Consider the following 20905-nt stretch of genomic DNA (forward strand, 5'->3'; position numbering starts at 1 on the left):
GTTTTAAACCTGCTGCTTATTAATTTCATTGGGTGACCCCTAGCTCTTGTGTTATGAGAAGGCATAACTAACACTTCCTTATTTACTGTCTCCACACCCGTCATGACTTTATAGATCTCTATCAGATCCCCCCTTAGTCCTCCCTTTTCCATGCTGAAAAGTCCCGGGTTTATTAACCCCTCCTCACGTGGGAGCTGTGCAGGGCGCTGGCTGGGATGCAAGTGAGGGCAGCGGCTTCAGCGGACGTTACTGAGCATGTTCGGTCCCTGCAGCCAGGGCAGGAAACTGCTGCACTGCAGATACCGATCAGAGGGGAAAAATCTCAGAAATCACATGACCGCCGCACAGCTGTTTTCTGCTCACCCACAACTGCACGTAGCAGCCAGCTCAGCCCAGCCCAGCCTAGCCTCTGCTGCGTCCCGCAACGGGGAGAGGGGACCCCACTGCCCGCCCCAGGCCTGGGCTGGGGGGTGAAGAGCCCCAGGCGCTGCCGCAGGAGCAGAGGTGAGGCGGATGTGGGGGTGGAACTGGTGGGAGGTAGTGGTGCAAGTAAAATTATCCCCCCCGTGCTCGCCCCACCTCACGTTACCTGGGGCCGAGCTGGGGGGAGCTGGGAGCGGTAGGACAGACCGTGCCTGGAAGGGCAGGGGGCGGGTCCGGGGTTTTGCTCCTTTCCCCGCTAGGAGGGGCAGCAGCTGTACCGCTCCCAGTTCTCCCCCACCCCTTCTCCTGAGGGGCGGGTCGGTGTCTCTCCGGTGCGGGCTGGTGCAGCCTGACCGGACCGGCCAATCGCCCTGCTGTGGGGGGCTGGGGGAGGGGTAGAATCAAGGTGTCAGTTTTGGGGACAGAACTGCGGGGAGGGGGTTGATTTGAGGGTTGGGGGCGGGCAGGTTATTTGCTGGGCAGGGGGCCGGGCAGAGGAGGGGGTGGGAGCTTGTGCCCTGGGACAGAAATCACCTTGCTCGGTAAAGGTGTGTGTGGGGGGGCGCAGCTAACTGTGACCCACACACCCCAGGCCTGGCAGGGGGAGTTCAGACATTGACACGTGCTCTGGGGGGCTTATTACACGATCCTTGGTAGACGTGGGGCTGACTCGTTAGTTTTGAGCAGTGCGGGTTACCAATTCTGCACCTTTTATAGAAGCCTCCACTTCTCTATTCCCACCGGCTCAGCGTTTCAGGGAGGGAAACACCTATCTGCTCACAGCAGCCAAAGCATGTTCCTGAGCTTAGGGGAGTGAAACTGTGCAGGGGGAGCCAGGCAGGGCCTCAGGGAACCCTATGGGATGTCTCCAGGCTGAAGCTACTGGTGCCCTCGCTCTGGTGTATTGCGGAGAACCTGTCGCTCCGGAGTGTGGGCGCAATTTCTGCCCATCTGCATCCCCCTGTGGCGGGAGGGAGCCGTTACCTCCGTCCCTTGCCCTCAGCGCAGACCAGCTGTGCAACAGAGAAGCCTCAGGCCAACCAGACAGCTGGCAAATTCTAGGGCAGGGCCAGTGCTGGGTGTGGTACGCTGTCCCATGTAGTGGCACCTACACCACTTAGGCATTAATGAGTGTGCTACAGGGCTGGCTAAGAGCCCTGTGGCTTTTAGCTCATGCGGTGGAGGCTCAGGCATTTAGCTCCAGAGGTCCCAGGTTGGATCTGGCCCACCCACGGCCGGGGTCTGTGGGCGTTACTCCAGCTCCGCTGTTGTTAGAATTGAGAAGCCCTTTCTGTTTAAGTGATGGCGTTTTTTAGCACTTTAAACTCAGCATGTATGCTTGGATTGCGTTGAAATATGATGTGCCGTACGGGGGGCTGGGATAGGGCTGGAGATCCAAAATTGGGGTCATTTGACCAAGATACAGCCTAAGATACAGCCCCTGCTCCCCTGAAAAAATAAGCACTTTTCTTAAGGTTGACTGATTCTACCTACAGATTTCTGCACACACATGGGGATCACATCGTGGCTGTGAGCGGGCTCTAGAGGGTCTCTCTGACAGTCAGCCCCAGCTAGTGTGTGGCACCCATCAGGAAAAGCTATATTAAAAAATGTTACATTCAATAAAGAGTTAATTTCTCCTGATAGGCGGAGCCTAATGACCACACAGCAAATGAATTACTCTGCACACATGCAGAGTACCTATGAGAATTGCTCACCATCTAGTTTTCATACCCCAGGACAGTGGCTCTCAACCTTTTCAGACGACTGTCCCCCTTTCAGGAGGCGGATTTGTCCTGCGTACCCCCAAGTTCCACCTCATTTAAAAATGACTACAAAATCAGCCATAAAAATACAAGTGTCACAGCCACTAGCACTGAAAAAGTGCTTCCTTTCTCATTGTTACCATATAATTATAAAATCAATTGGAATTTAAATCTTGTACTTACATTTCAGCGTATAGTATATCGAACAGTATAAACAAGTTATTGTCTGTTTATTTTAGTTGGCACTGACTTTGCTAGTGCTTTTTATGTAGCCTGTTGTAAAACTAGGCAAATATCTAGATGAGTTTGATGTACCCCCTGGAAGGCCTTTGCATACCCTCAAGGGTATGTGTAACCTCAGTTGAGAACCACTGCCCTAGGTGGCTGAGCAGAACTTAAAAGTGGTTAGTAAATGGAAGTAACACTTGTGTATTATAAATTCAACACCTGCTGTTGGCAGATTTCTGCCAATGAAACCTAGGTGGGTTGTCTGTATAAAAAGGGGCTTTTTTATGGAGTACAGCAGAAGGTGCACATGCTATTTTAGAAAAGAAAAGAAATGACAGATGTGTCTCCTGACCGTTCTGTATATGTAGATGGGCTGTTCTATACGTATCGTGCGCACACGACATTCTGTCTCTTCCGAAGAGTAAAACTCCCCAGCCTGAAAAGCGTTCTTTCCCCTCATTGTTCTGCTTGTTGCCGTGTTGGGGAGCTGGTGGGTATTCCCACTGATTCAGTGTATTGTTTTCCCTGCATTGTGCCTGGTGATCAGTAGCCTTTATTTCAGAAGTTCCAAGACTGTGGGCACACACCCCTAGTGGGGCATGGAGGAAAGTTGGGAGGGGAGGGCATGGCAGGGCCTAGGCCAGCCCCCAGGGGACAGGGAGAGAGCACCACCTAGCCCCACTCTGCTCCCAACTCTGCCCCGGTCCTGTCCTTAGCTACATCCCTAGTTCCTGGTCCCACCCCGCCCCCCAGTCTCGGTGCGGCCCCACCCCATGCCTCAGCCGATGGCTGTGGTCCTGCTCCTGGAGGGTGCAGACAGAGGTAAGGGTGGGGCATGGCCCTCAAAAGTTTGGGGACCTCTGCTTTATTTGGAAGAATGCTGATGTTAGACTTGGGTTGTAGTTCATATGAACAGTAATTGTTCCAACCTGTGTTGTCTTATGCCAAGATCACTCTATAGCTGACTTTATAACTTTATAACTTTATAACTATAAAGTAACTTTATAACTTTATAACTATAAAGTAACCTCATGTTACTTTATAACTTCTCCTTTTGGTTACAGATTGACTCCTGCCTGAGAACAGATACGGGCTGGGCTTCGATCTTTAGACCTTTCAGTAATAAAAATATGTCCATAAATGCCAGATGAGGAACAAGATTATTTTTTTATTGGTTTGCTAAGGGAAGTTTCGTTCTGGGAGTGAGGTGAAAAAAGAGTTGAAAAACAAAAGAGTCAGTAAGGTTTTGAAGAAAAGCAAAAGAGGCTCCTCAAACCTGTTCCCTTCATCTGATGAGGGATATCTGGAAAAGAGCCTGGTGGATAATCAGCTGAACATGAGCTCCCTGGAAAATAAGCCTGCTGCCACCATGGAAACTTACCTTTCGGTAGGACTGTGCGTGCGTCTTCAAGGGCTGAATGACTGTCCTGTTCCTGTTACTTCTCCGCGTTTATTTTCTGAGTGGGTCAGAGCATCAAGAGAGACACTTCTGTTCAGTGGAAATCAAACCAAACCCTTCAATTCAATCCACGAGGAGAAGCGGCTCTAAATAACTAATTACGCAGGCTCATAAACGGAAATATTTGCTTGCAGTGGGAGAGAAGAGATGAGGATTTAAGAGAAGCTGTAAGAACCGATGAGATCATGAAAACGCTGGGAAACATCTGCCTGGGATCCATCAGATAGGTGAGCTTTGGTTACTTCTTAGTTGTTGTTGTTTATTTGTATTGTAGTAGCACTGGGGAACCCCAGTCATGGTCAGGACCTATAGTGCTAGGTGCAGTACTAACACCGAACAAAATGATTTCTTATTCTTTGGGGTTTGGCACCCCCGTTCTCCCTCTGGGGCGTCTGGACCCTGATTGTCATCGTACCATCTATTTTTTTTCTCTTTTTCAATCTCCCCTTTTTCTCTCCCCCACCCCAAAAGAAAACCTCAGTAGAAGTAGTTTGCAAAAAGACAGATGTTCAAGCAGAGTTGAAGTTCTCAGGGGAATAAACAAAGGCATGTATTGATTTATCGTTGTTGTTATATTATTGTGGACTAAGGTTTTCAGGGAGTTGAGGTGTGAAAATTCTAGGGTGTGTGGGGTTCCCCCCCCCCCCCCCCCGGTTGAATAGTGTTGGTAATTGTCTGCCTAGCGTTGGGATAGCTATTTTTAAAATATATTTTATACCTTGCCATTAAACACAAATAAACTTAAATACACACATCCCAGGGATTGTCACTCATAAATGTCTCTTCCTGTGAAGGCAAATCCGTTAGAAATGGCTGCCCCTCACCATGGCTATTGGAGAGACATGACCACTGGATTCTAATGGCTCCACCTTAGAAATTGATGCTTTCTCCTCTTTCATAGTTATTTTGGGGGGTCTGGAGTCCCTTTCCCTTTAGAGGAACTGGTATCTCAAGTCTGGGCAGCTTCTACAGTAGACAGTTTGGGTGGGAAGAGTGACAGTCACAGGCCCGAAGCTCTGTAACTGCTCTGTATGAAGCCAGCCAGGAGTCTGGGTAGTGTGACTCCCCTCGGGGCACGCTGCCCAGGGCAAGGAACCTCTTCGGCTATGGCCTTCCTGGGTCTGACCTCAGAGCATTCAACATTCCTGTTCACACCGTGCACTTCCCTTTGGCGGGTTCACCAGGACCCTGCACACCAACTCCGCAGTCAGCAGCGACTCTCAGCCAGCAAGTAAAACAGAAGGTTTATTAGTCGACAGGAAGACACCATAGAACAGATCTTGCGAGCACAGAAATCAGTGACTTTCAGCAAAGGCCATCTTGGGGGGACCCTAACCTGGATGCCTCAGACTCTTTCCCCCCCCCCATCCCCAACAGCAGACTGCTGTGACCTCCCACATGCCTGTTGCCCTCCTCCTGGTCTTTGTCTCTCTTCCTGGGCAAAGTGTCACCTGGTCACATCCCATTCCTGGTTTTCAGGTTAGGAAGGGCACCGTCCATCGCTTATGTGCAGGCAGCTGGAGCAGCTTCAGCTGCCGCTGAGGGCCTCAGGAAAAGTCACACACCCTTATTCCAACCACCTAGGCATTGGTGTAATACACAGGGAAACTGAGGTGCACACAATGTTCATGCAGAACAGCAAGACTCTCATACAATATAACAAGTTCCCCCACTTTGTCACAGGGAGTTTTGCTGGAACCGTTTACATTTTCTTTTGGCTGGGATAGGTGCTGGCACCTTAGAAAGGTCTGGCATTGGCATGGGCTTCCGTGGAGATTCTGGTTTTGGCTCTAAAGTGGCTTGGGCTATGGTGGGCATACCAGATTCAGGATCAGTTATGCCACTTGTTCTTTTCGTTATTGCTTCTGGCTCAGTTGACTTAAAGATATCAAAATTGCTTGCTGGAATTTCAGGTTGCAAAGACTTTTGGTCTGTCCTGAGAGATTGCCTCCTTACGGGCCTTCACAGCAACTTCGATAGTTCCCTGGGCTTCTTGTAATAAGCGGCACAATTGCGGATGGGTCTACGACATGTCCGGCTTACTTAATTTTTGGTGAACCATTTGTAACTGATTTTCCTTTTTCTTGCTCTCGTTCATTCCTTGTTTCAATCTTTTCAATATTTAATCCCTCATCAGACTTTTCACCAAGAGTGCCTGTGACTGTCTCTTTCCTTGCCTCACGGCTGACTGCTTTTTTTTCTTCTTTTTTTCACATTCCCCTTCCTCCCTTTGGCCCCGAATCTTCTGTGTCTGATTCTTCCTCTATTCCTAACTCTCCAGATTGTTCAATATTTCTTCTGCACTTCCTGTCTGATTTTCCCTCTGTCTGTAAGTCGGGGTGAGATTCTACCTCTGCTTATTGTGGGTTGTTTTTCCCCAGGCCTCACCACACCATAATTACTGGAATATCTGGAATTATATTCACAACATATACAGGTGGCAACTCCATCTTTATACAGGCATCCTCCTTATTTTCTTGGGGGTGTTGGCCCATTCTCACCTTCAGTATTTATTACCTGACGACGGTACATGTCCTCCAGAATGTCACAGGTTTGTTCTAATACCTGTGTTCTGTGAGCCAGGTCCACTCTTCTCACTTCTTGCCCCAAGGAATACTCTTGCCCCATTGCTTTCTCTCTCCAAATGATAATTTCATAACCAGCCTTTTGTAAGTCAGGTCTCTTGCAAGACCATCCCTCTGACAAAGGAGTATGGAATTTGCTTCCCTTGTCTGACAAAGCTGCTCTTTTAATGTTTTACTGGTTTCCTGCTCTTTGGATAAGGCTTGCCTCGCCTCCTCCAGTGCCTCTACTTTTCTCTTAAATCTTCTTCCCCAGATATGACATACCACATATACACAATCCATGGCTAGTCCTGTCACCTCTTGAGTGGTTTTTTTTATATATATATATAAAGAATTCCTTCTCAGAGGGAACACATTTAAATTCCATGGATCTGTGTGTGCCCAAAGAACTCCATTACTTGGTTTTCTCACTACCCCTCCCGCATGGGTTTTAATGTAGTCTCGCACAAAGGCCTCCAAGGGCGTTTGTGGGTCTGTCACAACAAATGCCTGAATGGGTATTTTATTCTGTTCTATGCTTCCCTTAGAAAAATAGTAGAAGGCGTCCCGTCCTTGCTCCTATTAAATATTTCATAGTGATTTCCTCTGCTGAGAAGGGCTGGTGGTACTGTCCTTACTTCTCCTTCAGCCATTTACAGCTGGAATATACTGAGACAGGATCATAGCCACAGGTGGGCCTGAGTGGGCCGCGGCCCACCCATTTAGCATCCAGGCCCACCCGCCCCCCACTCCCCCTCCCAGAATCTACAGCTGGGACTCCCGACCCAGCGTACATCAACCCGGCCATGTCCGCCTCCTGCCCGCTTCAGCACTAGCTCCGTGGGGCGTGTACCTCATGGGGGCAGGTGTGGGGGTAGGCTAGCACTGGAGCCAGAAACTGGGGCAGCAGTGCCTGGCCATCATCAGGAGAGGGACACAGCCCAGAGCTTGAGCTCCATGGGCGCCCCCCCACCCCCCGCCTGTGTGCCCCGGGTGACCAGATGAGAGGAAGAAAATATTGGCACACAGCAGCGGGGGGGGGGGGGTCGCTGGCAGAGAAGGGGGCGGGGGAAAAAAAAGACAAGTGCTGCCGTCAGAGCAAAATATCGGGACCAATTGCGTCCCGACCAAAGATCGGTCGGGACGTGGGACAAACACCTAAATATCGGGACGGTCCTGATTTTACAGGGACATCTGGTCCCCCTATGTGTGCCCCAGGCAGCTTCATCTTTGGGTGCCTGCTGAGCGGTAAGGGGGTTGAGGGAGGTGGGTCCCCCCTTCCCTCCTGCCCCTCCTCCCTAGGGCACCCGATCCCTCCTGCGCCCCAATCCTTCCTTACCCCTGTTCCCCGTCATTCCCCACCCATCCACTTTTCCTGTCCTTGCTACGCCACTGCACCAAGAGGAGTGGCAGTGACCAAGGTACCCCACAGAGTTTTCCTTGATCCGCCGTCGGTGGTGCAGTCCAAAGGAGTCCAAAATTTGGGCGCTTATTAACAAGTTTGAGGAGTTTATTAATGACGCCAAACCACCTGACTCACTCTGCCACGCCTGATAGGGTTTCTAGCCACATGTGAGTGCTGGGACCCTCCCACACAACTCCTATTTCCTTATTTTGGTACTATGCGCAAATTTTCCCTGAGCTCAGTGCTTACCACATCACATAGACAGACAAAACAACATAAAATGAAAGGCAGCATACAAGAAGTGTCCCTTTTTGTCCATTACAACTTTTGATCTATTTTCTCGGACTTCTCTTTCCGTTGGTTTTCTATATTCTTTATGGCCTCACTTGTTGCACACCAATTCTGTAGCCTTTTATTTAATTATACCACCGTGGGTTTGGCTCAGATGGCTACAGTCTCAGGTTCAACAGAGTTATCTCTGTTTGATGTAGAACTCATAGAAGCATGTGAAACCATAGGCAAGTAAGACCTACAATCACAAGTACAAGGTGCACTATCTTTTAGCAGTTGTCAACAAAGTTATGAATGTCACAGCATATACAATTCCTAAATGTATCCATGCACCAGTTATAACTACAGACATACTCACTGTAACATTGCACTCTATGTGATTTTTATGAAAGTATGCTAATGAGTGTGAATATAATGTAACTGGAATATGCTTCATGCAAAAGATTTCTTGTAAGGTATCATTACATAGCTTATAATCTACTGAGTGTGGTCATCCTATTTGTATGCATGTATCATTCCTGTATCTGAAACTAGCAATATGAAATGTAACTCTGAGGGCCTATTGTATTTATGCAAAGTGTGAGCCATTAATGGTCGTTTGGAATCTTGATGGCTCCCATTAGCCAGGACAATTGACTGTAGATGGCTCTGTTTACTTGTAAGTCTTCCAGCACACCTGTGTACTGGCAAGTGGGTAATGAAGTCTTACAGTGACATGTCACCTGAACTGGAATTCATCTTTAACCTGGTGCTTTTCCATTTAGAAGGAGAGGTGGGAACCCAGAGAGGGACAAAGGATTCCTGCCTTGTGCAAAAGCTATATAAGGGGGTGGAACAGAACAAAGGGGGCTGCAGTCATGAGAAATCCTCTAGCTACCACCTGAGCTGGAACAAGGGCTGTACCAGGGGAAAGGATTGTGCCCAGACTAGGAAGGTGTCCAGTCTGTGGTAGAAGTTTATTGAAACATTTCTGAGGGTGAGATTTTTATCTGTATTCAGTTTTCTTACTGTATTAGGCTTAGACTTCCATGTTTAATTTTATTTTGCCTGGTAATTTACTTTGTTCTGTCTGTTATTACTTGGAACCACTTAAATCCTACTTTTTGTGTTTAAAATCACTTTTTACTTATTAATTTAGCTAGAGTATGTATTAATACCTGCAGGGGTGGGGGGGGGGGGTAACAGCTATGCCTATCTCTCTATCAGTGTTATAGAGGGCAAACAGTTTATGAGCTTATCTTGTACAAGATTTATACAGGGTAAAAAGGATTTATTTGGGGTTTGGACCCCATTAGGAGGTGGGCATCTGAGTGTTGGAGACAATGTGGTTCAGACCTGGGTCTGTGTAGCAGGCTAGCGTGTCTGGCTCAAACCAGGCAGGGTACTGAAGTCCCAAGCTGCCAGGGAAAACAGGTTCGGATGTAGTCTTGGCACATCAGGTGGGAGTCCCAAAGGAGGGTTTTGAGATCCAACCCATCACACTCACATCCTCCTAGATGGTGTTACAGTCTGATGGCTCTCTCATGGATTGATCATCAGTACGGGGCTGGTCCCTGCTGGAGTTTTCCCATAGGAAGCTCAATTTTCCTACCCTGGGCACCCTTTTTTTTAGAATGTGATTCTGTCTATACCTACATTCTGCACATGTACATGAGTGTCAACTCTCTTTTCCTTATTGGTCTGTCTCTCCTAGAAACACAAGGGAACCCGAATTCTACAGGATGTGTAGGTTCTCTTTATTCGCATTCGCGCACCACCTGTATTCTGTGGTAAAGACACATGTTGGAGACAGATGTGCTTTTGTAGCATTTTTATAATTAATCTTCCAGTTATTACCACTTGGTACCTCTTTTCCCATAATCTTGGGGCATTGGGTTCATAGATTATTAGGGTTGGAAGGGACCGCGGGAGATCATCTAGTCCAACCCCCTGCTCAAAGCAGGACCAATCCCCAAATCCCTAAATGGCCCCCTCAAGGATTGAACTCTCAACCCTGGGTTTAGCAGGCCAATGCTCAAACCACTGAGCTATCCCCCCACCTTGGTCATTTATTTGTATTAGCATTTCTTATCTCTAAGGCCTAACATAGCTAAGATAAAATCTTGCAGGCCTCATCTTACAGGTTCTTGCATTTCAGTTTGTCTTACTTGTATCTAATACATGATTCCCTCCAAATACTGATCAATCTTATATTTTTATAATCCTACAAATTAACTCTATTTAATGAATATATAATATGATGTCGATTAATCATAGCATCTCACAATAAATGGATAATAAACTAAAATAATTGGCTGCACTGGGCTGCAGGGAGGTGCCTGTCTCTGCTTAACTCCATGACTGGGAACTCCTCTCCTGGAGTCGTGTGTCGTATGTGCCTATATCCGTTCTTCTGAAGAATGCATTAGGTGCCTGCCTCATTCCTCACAAAATGGCCGAAGGAGGAGTCCATTTTATAACTTTTAACCCAGTGGTTTGAGCACTCAGCTGGCCTGACGTAGAGCTCCCTCAACCTCAGCTAGTGAAGCTGTTCCACTTCTGATAAATAAATAGTCATTGGGCCATAGAAAAATGATTCTGTAGCCCAATGATTAGGGCACCTACCTGGGAGGTGGGAAACCAAGTCTGTTCCCCCTGGTCCAGGGACTCTAAACCTAAATCTGGGATTAATGCACCTAAGGACCTTTGTGGATGTGGGCCATAGTGCTTCACTAACTCCTGGTTCTACTGCATGGAGCATTGTTAAGGCTCCTTGCTAAGCAACTGTGGGGAGATGCAGATGATGACAGTACTATAAAAACATCAGGACATTTGAATCAGGATCTCTATATCAGTGTGTCCAATGAGCTGTTTACGTGCTGCACCAGATTTATTTAGTTATAACGTAATCCTTATTATGCACACTCTGTTTATTCTCATTTTGTCTTCATCAAGTTACAATGAAAATGAAATTATCGTCTCTCCACCATGGCTCCACAGCAAGAGTCTCTCTGCCTGGTTTCATCGTTTTCTTCATTAATTTACCGATTCACAACTTGGAGTCAGGTGGGCAATACCATTCATTCATTGTCTTCCCCCCCCCCCCTATTACTTATTCCATTGCTTAGCTGTTAAGGTGCATATAGGGACAAAATTATACAACAACATTACAAGTATCGGAAAAAGATCACTTTAGCCTACTTAATTCTACCACTTGATCAAAGCCTAGGAGAAATCATGTGCCAGATGCCATCCCATTTCCCTTTATGGTTTTCTGATCTTCACTGAAATCACCAGCCTTTTACTGAGGGATGCCTGGAACATTCCCTGATTTTTGTTTTTTGATTTTTTTTTAATTCATCAGCTGCAGCAAAATTATTACCAAAATTAAAACCAAAGTGCACAATTCAAAAAACCAAGAAACAAATAGTTATGTGCTGTTTCATGTCCATACAACATCATCACACAACCTGAAGACACTAACAGGGTTTAAAAAAAAAAGAACTAGATAAGTTCATGGAGGACAGGTCCTTCAATGGCTGTTAGCCAGAGGCTGGGAGTGGGTGGCAGGGCATGGATCACTTGATGATCACCTGTTCTGTTCATTCCCTCTGGGGCACCTGGCATTGGCCACTGTCAGAAGACAGGACACTGGGCTAGATGGACCGTTGGTTTGACCCAGTCTGGCCATTCTTATGTTGTTAAGTCTGCTCTGTTGCCCCTGCACCTGGGATGCTAGTATATGAAATTGAGTGGTAGCTCTGTAATGGTACTTGGGGAAGAATTTGGTGCTGAGTTATTCTGAACACACGAAATAGCAGTGCTTGTCAAAGAAGACTAAGGTGCACTGATTGAAAAGTTCCTCTTGTTTTCTCTCTGGTATGAGAAAATGTGAAATTTTGCTAGAGGAGGATTACATGCTGTGATGTGTCTGTAGCCACCTGCAGAGGGCAGAGAAAATTATATATGTTCAGATTGGATGAGTAATCTAGGGCATACATTTCTAGACAAATGCAATGGCAAATCTTCCGTTCTTCACCTCTTAAAAATATATACATGACTTAAATATTTGAAAAGCTGGTCGTTCTTTCTAGCAGAAATTTTTTAACCTGTACTGCATATTTTCCCTGTAAGTACAGCAGCTGCAAAAACAGAATCAAAATCATTCCAGCACAGAACAATTGGAGGTACAGCGATGAGAGTACCTAGGTCCCCCAATGGAACAAAGAAATTCCATCAGAAGGAAATATTTGCTAAATCAGTCTCTCAGAGCCTCTCTTTGCCCATTTGGAAGATGAGGACAGTACTACTTACCTAGCTGACAATTCATTCATGCTCCTCTGGAGTACAGATACCATCGCCTGGGGCAGGGGGGGAAATCTAAGTAGATGGACACCTGCCTCTTCCGCATCATCTGTTGCTGTCTCATGAGGGCAACTACCAACTAAGTTGAGGAATAGCCGCAGTGCATTCACCACCAGTTCCTGAGGGCCAGCTGAGTTTGCTGAGTCTGCTTGGTGCTGTCAGGTGACTGCAAACCACACTTGGCTCAGATTGCAGAGTCAAAACCAAACTAACAGCATTTTAATATTTTGGTTTCAACCAGGGGTGAAAGTAACTTACAGGACTTACCAGTACGCTGGAGTCCTGAGCAGGGACGGGGCCTCAACCGGAAGGGCTGTGGCCTTGACCAGAAGAGGCGGGGGCTCCAGCTGTAGTAGTGGCGGCTGGAAGCCCTGGGCCCTTTAAATTCCCAAAGGAGCCCAAGGGCTCCTGGCTTGCCACCACTACCCCGGGGCTCTGGCAGCGGTGCTTGGGTGGCCGTTTAAAGGGCCTGAGGCTCCGGCTGCCGCTACCACCCTGGGCTCTTTAAATCACTACCCAAGCCCCACTGACAGCCCTGGGGTAGTGGCAGCGGGGCTCTGGCAGTGATTTAAAGGGCCAGCCGCTGCTACTGCAGCGGAGCCCCCAGCACTTTAAATTGCCAACAGCTTGCTCCTGGCCACCTCCACTACCCGGGGGCTCCAGCAGCGAGGCTCTTGTGGCAATTTAAAGGGCCCATACAGGCTTACTTTCACCTCTGGTTTCAACTCTTGAAACCCAGTGATATAAGTTTTGGGTGGATCCTCCCTCCTATTTTTTGTCTCTGTCTCTGCAGAAAAGGCATTTTACAACTGGTTGAGATTTTAAGGACAGGTCATTGTGGGGGAAATGAAACTAGTAAACCACTTGAGAAAATGAGCACCAATTAGCACCAAGCCCCAAAGAGCTGTGGCCAGTTCCAAGTTGACTATGTACAGCAGAAGCTCAGAGTTGTGAACCCCTGGGGAACGGAGGTTGTTCGTAACTCTGAACAAAACGTTATGGTGGTTCTTTCAAAAGTTTGCAGCTGAACATTGACTTAACACAGCTTTGAAGAAAAATGGTGCTTTTAACCATCTTAATTGAAATGAAACAAGCACAGAAGCAGTTTCCTTACCTTGTCAAATCTTTTTTATAAATTTTCCCCTTGCTTTTGTAGTAGTTTACATTTAACACAGCACTGTACAGTATTTGCCTTTTTCTTTTCTTTGGGGAGGGGAGAAGGGGCGGGGGGGAAGGGGTTCTGCTGCCTGATTGTGTACTTCTGGTTCCAAATGAGGGGTGTGGTTGACAGGTCAGTTTGTAACTCTGGTGTTCATAACTCTGAGGTTCTACGATATGTAAATTTTAGAAAGGATTGAAAATTTAGCTTGAATCAGAAACCAAGTGGCTTCATAATAATAGGAGGCCAGCTCTGATCAAATGTAACCATTTATATGTTTTTTATCGCTCACCTTAAGAACATAAGAATGGCTATAATGGGTCAAACCAAAGGTCCATCTAGCCCAGTATCCTGTCTTCCAACAGCGGCCAAAGCCAAATGCCCCAGAGGGAATGAAGAGAACAGGCAATCACCAACTGATCCATCCCCTGTTGCCCATTCTTAGCTTCTGGCAAACAGAGACTAGGGACACCATCCCTGCCCATCCTGGCTAATAGCCACTGATGGACCTGTCCTCCATGAATTTATCTAGTTCTTTTTTGAACCCTGTTATAGTCTTGGCCTTCACAACATCCTCTGGCAAAGAGTTCCACAGGTTGACTGTGCGTTGTGTGAAGAAACACTTCCTTTTGTTTGTTTTAAGCCTGCTGCATATTATCTTCATTTGATGACCCCTAGTTTTTGTAAAAGCAGCAAAGAATCCTGTTGCACCTTATAGACTAAAAGACGTTTTGCAGCCTGAGCTTTCATGGGAAATACCCACTTCGTCGGATGCTTTTACAGAACCAGACTAACATGGCTACCCCTCTGATACTTGACACCTAGTTTTTGTGTTATGGGAAGGACTGAAGAACACTTCCTTATTTATGTTCTCCACGCTAGTCATGATTTTATAAACTCAATCATATGTCCCCTTAGTTGTCCCTTTTCCAAGCTGAAAAGGCCCAGTCATATTAATCTCTCCTCATACAGAAGCTGTTCCATACCCCTAATCATTGTTATTGACCTTTAATGTACCTTTTCCAATTTCAATATATCTCTTTTTGAGATGGGGCGTCCACATCTGCATGCAGTATTCAAGATGTGGGCGTGTCATGGATTTATATAGAGCAATGTGATAGTCTCAATTTGTTAAAGTTTATTTTCCTTGTGTCGTGGTACTTTTCATAGCCCAGTTCACAGTCATCGGACCGGGTCAACCAGTCATTGCTATTGTGGGTGAGGACATTGTGTTACCCTGTCACTTGTCTCCCCCGATGAGTGCTGAGACCATGGAGGTGAGATGGTTCTGGTCCGATTACTCTTTCCTTGTGCATCGCTATCGTGATGGAAAGGATCAGACTGAATCTCAGATGCCAGAATATAAAGGAAGGACAGAGTTTCTGAAAGACGGCATCAGAAATGGAAGCATTGCTTTGAGATTACATAATATCCGACCCACAGATGAGGGACGATACGTGTGCTATTTTGAATCAACTTCCTTTTATAAAGATGCCCATATGGAACTGAAGGTGGCAGGTCAGTAGCTTGTGCTTGTATTTCCTTTAGCGATAGCATTTGCGTGTTCTTTTTTCTCATTTGGAGCTCAGTACCAAATAAGCTGTAAGCTTTGGACATGTGTGTTTCTAAACTTAAGGTGTTCTTTCTACTCATTTTGGTTCACCTAAGAGAGGAAGAGGTACATCCTCCTGGGTGGCTAGCCATGAGAGAGTTGGTATATCTTGAGACCCCCACGGACAGCAAAGGAGCCTCACACCACAAGGCCCCATTCCTCTAAAGACTTCTCCTGGTCAATCAGCATTGTGTTAGCCTTTCACTTATTCAGCCAGACCCAGTTCTCTCTGTGTCCCAAATGCTGTCAGAAACTGAGGCAGCAGAGAGACAACCGAATAATTATTCAGTGAGAGGTGCAGACGAATATAAAAAGCAAAGTAATGGTGCATCTCAATCAAAATATCTCATATCACAGTGAAGTCCACTGCTTTTACGTACATGCTGAGGGCCTGATCTAAAGCCCTTAGAAATCAACGGGAGGCTTGCCAATGTCTTTCAAGCTGAGTGTAACATCTTCAGTAAGTTTTGGCTCAAGCCTTGAATCAGGCGAGGCAAAAAGTTTAATCATCTAGGTCAGTGGTTCTCGCCCAGGGCTCCCTGCAGGGGCCACGAGCAGGTTTCAGGGGGACCACCAAACAGGGCTGGCATTAGATTTGCTGGGGCCCGGGCAGAAAGCTGAAGTCCCACTGTATGAGTCTGAAGCTAAAGCCTGAGGAACTGAGTGTCGCGGGGCCCTGGGTAATTGCCCTGCTAAAACTGACCCTGGCTTTTATATGCAGAAAAACAGTTGATGTGGCAGAGATGGGCCGTGGAGTTTTTATACTGTGTTTGTAGGGGGGGGAGGCCTCAGAGAGAGAGATTGAGAACCCCGGGCATAGGTTGCTTTCATTAGGAAGGAAGAAAATGATTGAACTACACTGTAGGAATCAGGTTATCCATGAGAAGCAGCAGAGATGAGCCGTGGTCCCTGATCATAAAGGCCACTGAAAGATCTATTGAAATCTGCAGGACGCCTTCTTGAATACGTCATTAAAAGATATATTCAGCTGCAGATACTAACACTTTTTCCATCACCTGTCTCACGCTCTGCTGATACAGATCTTGGGAAATTGTGAAATCGCGGTGTGACGGTAGATGTCTCCTCAGCACTTTCTCAGCAATTTACTTTCTAAAATGGATTTGAAAATGGGCACTGATGGATAAGATTTTGAATATCCTAAGACTCCAATTATGAAGAGAGGTCTAATTTCTTTGTGGAAGAGGGACCAGCATCAGAGATGATGCTTGGGGGTGGGGCATGTGGGGGTCACATCCGCCCCCCCCCTTCATTTGCTACTTGGCTTGTACTGAGCATGCTCACACAGACTGAGCATGCTCACTAACACTGCTGAAGCCGGCTGCCCTCACTCTGCCCTCCCCCTATTGGCAGGCACAGGTCGTCTCTGCCTGGCACCCTACTCTTTCAAAAGAGTGGCCATCAATAAGTGGCCTAATGGCTCCCATTAGTTTGTCACCATCCAAGAGCAGGTGTTTGTTCACTGCTCTCTCAGCACATCCTGAGCATCTGTCAGCAACAGTGGATGAAACTAAGGGGCTGTCTGCATTGCAGCCAGGGGCGTTGATAGTTCCTCATGTAGATATACCCATGCTAACTGTCCTGTAGCTAGCTTGCTAAAACTAGAAGTGAGAATGCCAGGGCCCGGGCTTCAGAGCAGCTTTCACCACCTTGGGAACATACCCGCTGGAGCAGCTGGCAATGAAGCCCATGTTGTGGCATCCTCGCTTTTACTTTTAGCGAGCCCGTTAGTGCTGATCCAGCTACCTGTCCTGTTCTAACCCTGTCCCCCTAAGCCAAACAAGTGCCTTTTTATGGCTAACTTGACTTATGCACTTTATGCCATGTGGCACAGAGGGCCTTCACCGCTGCCTTGCATCTTTGTTGGTTTCTTGCTTCAGTCTGAGCTTCTTCCCAAGTCACTAGATGGCTTTCGATTCTGCTTCTGTTGAGCATTCCCATGCATTTGTTGTGCTGAAGGTTTAAATACTTACTCCTTATGCTGAATATTGATATAAGTTCTAATGTTAGAGACAAGTTGGGCCAGGTAATATCTCTTACTGGACCAACTTCTGTTGGGGAGAGAGCCAAGCTTTCTAGTTTGCACAGAGTTCTTCTTCAGGTCTGGGAACCTAACTCGGAGTGTTCCATCTTGTATTTACCTGGGACACTCTCGGTTAGTTTCCCAGACTTGAAGAAGAGCTCTGTGTAAGCTCAAAAGCTTGTCTCTCTCCACAATGGTAGTTGGTGCAATAAAAGTGTTACCTCGCCCGCCTTGTCTCTCTGATATCCTGCAGCCGACATGGCTACAACACCACAGCAGAATATAAAATTGAAACAGTTTTTTATTCCACTCTCCTCCAGCTCTAGGTGCTGCTCCTCTCCTCTCTGTTGAGGGTTATCAGGATGGAGGGATCCGAGTGGTGTGCCGATCGGCCGGGTGGTACCCAGAGCCTGAGGTTTTCTGGAGAGATCTCACTGGAGGAGATGTACCGTTGCTGTCTGAAAGAAAATTCCAAGAGGTTAATGGCCTGTTTGAAATAGAAGCTTCTATAATCATAACAGAAGCCTCAAACCAGAACATCTCCTGTTCCATTAGGAGCATTCTCCTCAAACAAGAAAAGGAATCAAGAATTTATGTAGCAGGTCAGTTACCGTCCAAGCCACAATGTGGGTAACAATGTTAAAATGTGTCTATACCAATGAAAACTACCTTAGAAACAGCCAGTAAGCATTATCATGTATGCAAATGAATAGTGATTGAATGGTACATAACTATTCAAATAGAGGATGTTGTGAAGGCCAAGACAGGGTTCAAAAAAGAACTAGATAAGTTCATGGAGGACAGGTCCATCAATGATAAGTCAGGATGGACAGGGATGGTGTCCCTAGCCTCTTTGCCAGAAGCTGGGAATGGGTGACAGGGGATGGATCATTTGATGATCACCTGTTCTGTTCATTCCCTCTGGGGCACCTGGCATTGGCCACTGTCGGAAGACAGGACACTGGGCTAGATGGACCTTTTGGTCTGACCCAGTCTGGCCATTCTTATGTTCTTATTGTGCCCAATTCCTTCTCAAGATATTGTCTCCCCACAGCTGAACAGTAGCAGATTTCACGGCCTCACAGGTTTGCTGCCCACTGGAGGAGAGATCACCCAGACTCTGCCTTGGTGATATTCTAAGTGCAGCATGTTTTATTTATGCTACATACATCAGTCCTTGAAATGAGATGGTCACAAACAGCATGCAGGTGAAACCCTCTGCCAGAAATTTCAGCTCAGACACCACGGCCTTGTTTCCTGGGAGCAGCTCTGCCCCAATAATTCACTCTCCTGAGAGAGATTAAGGCAGAGGGCGAACTCTCTGGCTCTTTGCCACAGCTCCCCGCCAAAGAAACTACAGCACAAAGCTAATGACTGAAGGAACGAAATGGACGCTGCCTAGAATCAAGCACATGAGATTATTACACACAGCGCCGGCAGCGTGTCACTTTGCTTATCAGGCTCAGGGACACTGCCAAACAATTGATTACAATGAATTAGATAGATTTTTTTTTTTCTCATGGGTGGAAGGAAGTGATAGGGTGGGTGGTCCCAAGCCCTGCGATAGATCTAGCAGCAAGACAAGATAAGCACAGTAGCCAGTCATCTAAAGATTACATAATGTTTCTGCCCATGGTTTCAGGTTAACAAGTAACATACAATTAGTACACAGGTGTTTTTCTTTAAACAATGTATAAAGTGTATTAATATAAAATATATATATTGTGGCAGAGCTCTGACCTTGCTCCTGTGGGTCCTGCGCTTCTAGGCGGTTTATGCTTAGCCTCAGTGGCTCACTGTGACCCTCCACGTAGCCCTTCTCTCTCTAGGGCCAGGGTTACAGTCTACTGAGCCCTGTTCATCATAGGCCAGCAAGGAGGTTGGTGAGAGAACTCCCACAGTCTCTGTTCAGCCTCCTGTCCTGACAGGGGCCTGACTTCCCCTCCCAGGAGCTGTTCCAGTAGTGGTGGGTTGGGGGGAACCCAGGCCCGCCCTCTACTCCGGGTTCCAGCCCAGGGACCCTAATGGTAGCAGTTGTTGGCAGCCAACCTTTCACTGCCAGAGTTGCTACATTTCCCTGGGCCACTTCCTCACAGCTCTCCTGCTTCTCCCTTCTTCACCCTTACCTTAGGGCTCCTTTAACAATGGTTTGAGGGTGTCTTCAGTAACCAGCCCTTCAGCCACACTTCCTCTCCTCTGGCTCCCTGGCTTCTCTGCCTGACTGGAGTGAGCCCTTTTTATAGTATCAGCAGGGCCTTAATTAGAGTCAGGTGGTCACATTAACTGAATGGCCTCACCTGACTCGTTACAGGTTAATTAGAGTCAGGTGTTCTCATTAGCCTGGAGCAGCCCCTGCTCTGGTCAGTCAGGGAACAGAAAACTGTTAATCCAGTGGCCAGTATATCTGCCTTCAGCTATTCTGCTTTACCCACCTGGCCTGGGTCTATCACAATATGTTGAATTCTGATTTGGGGTCATAGGAATGAAGTAGCTGTTCTGATTGTCCAACAGGTACATACCTGGGGCGTAAAGGAAAAAGACATTGAAAAGTACATGGCAATAGAAATTCTTTCATGTTGCTCATTTGTGTTTCTAAAGGCAGACACTGGTATCTGGGCGGGAGAAGGGAGGAGGTCATAACTCACACTGACATGCTTGAACCTCTTCCATGAACTCAAGGTTGGTGTGTGGGGAGAGCAATGCAACCTCCTCTTGCAGAGGAATATACACTGACCCAGACACAGGGCCCCTTTCATTCCTTTGGTCTGTTTGCAGCTTCAGATAAGAGTGCCAGTTACTGCTCCCCATCTGGTGTTCTGCTGACCATGCATATATTAGTAAAAGATAAGGTTGTCTCTTGTTTGTTCTGCTTCTCTTAGCTAATATTGTTCACTATTTTCTGGGCCTCTTGGCCAAACTCTGGACTTTGGCCTGTAAAAAGAGCTGATGTAGCCTGTATCATGTTTTTACATAAACAGCACATGGATTTTGGCCCTTCAATGACATTAAAGCATGTCTTGAAAGACTGAACAGGGTGTCAATCCAAGGAGAAGAACTTGTAAGACTATATTAATGGTGCATTCAGGTGCCTTCAGGTTTAATCCATGCAAACAGCCTACACAGATTGTGTGGTGTGGATTCACTAAGAGTGGATATGTGTCTGGCAGATGGGTGCCACTGACACACAGTGATTATGGCAGGTAGAGCAGCATTTCCAGTCTGTACAAGGAGCTGTAGGTGAGGCAGACTTTTTTTTTTTTTTTTTTTTGACAAAACAGAGTGAACGCTCACCACCACAGCGCCTCCTGCTGGTTACCTCAGGAATTAGCTCAATTCCAGCTCTTGGCGCACCCTCTGCTGGTTGGTGTCTCGCCTGCCACAGGCCCCGTGTCCCTCCTGGACCCCTGTGCCCCTTACCTTGGGGTGCTGCCCCACACTCTGGGTCTTCCTCCTAGGGGAACCCATTCCCTTGCCTCAGTGGCTACTGCCAGTCGTCATCTAGCCCCCTTTTCTCTGCAGTCTGTAATGGCCACTCATCATTGGCAAGGCGGTTGGACCCTCTGCCTATCCCCAGGCTGCCCCTCTGCAGCCCCAGTACCTGCTTAGGCCTTTA

At 47.1% G+C, this 20905-nt stretch overlaps 1 protein-coding gene across 1 annotated transcript in view; it reads left to right on the forward strand.

Annotated features, from left to right (window-relative positions):
* Positions 1–396: 396 nt before the first annotated feature.
* LOC120383987 (butyrophilin subfamily 1 member A1-like) overlaps positions 397–20905 on the forward strand; it is a 29355-nt gene continuing 8846 nt past the window's right edge. Inside the window, exons 1-5 of the mRNA XM_039502322.1 lie at positions 397–504; positions 3482–4103; positions 11071–11181; positions 14810–15157; positions 17613–17894. Coding sequence (XP_039358256.1) covers positions 11076–11181; positions 14810–15157; positions 17613–17894 — 736 coding nt within the window. The 5' untranslated portion in view covers positions 397–504; positions 3482–4103; positions 11071–11075. The remainder of the gene's footprint in view (positions 505–3481; positions 4104–11070; positions 11182–14809; positions 15158–17612; positions 17895–20905) is intronic.

Source organism: Mauremys reevesii, linkage group 15 (genome assembly GCF_016161935.1).
Source record: "Mauremys reevesii isolate NIE-2019 linkage group 15, ASM1616193v1, whole genome shotgun sequence".
Lineage (NCBI taxonomy): Eukaryota > Metazoa > Chordata > Testudines > Geoemydidae > Mauremys > Mauremys reevesii.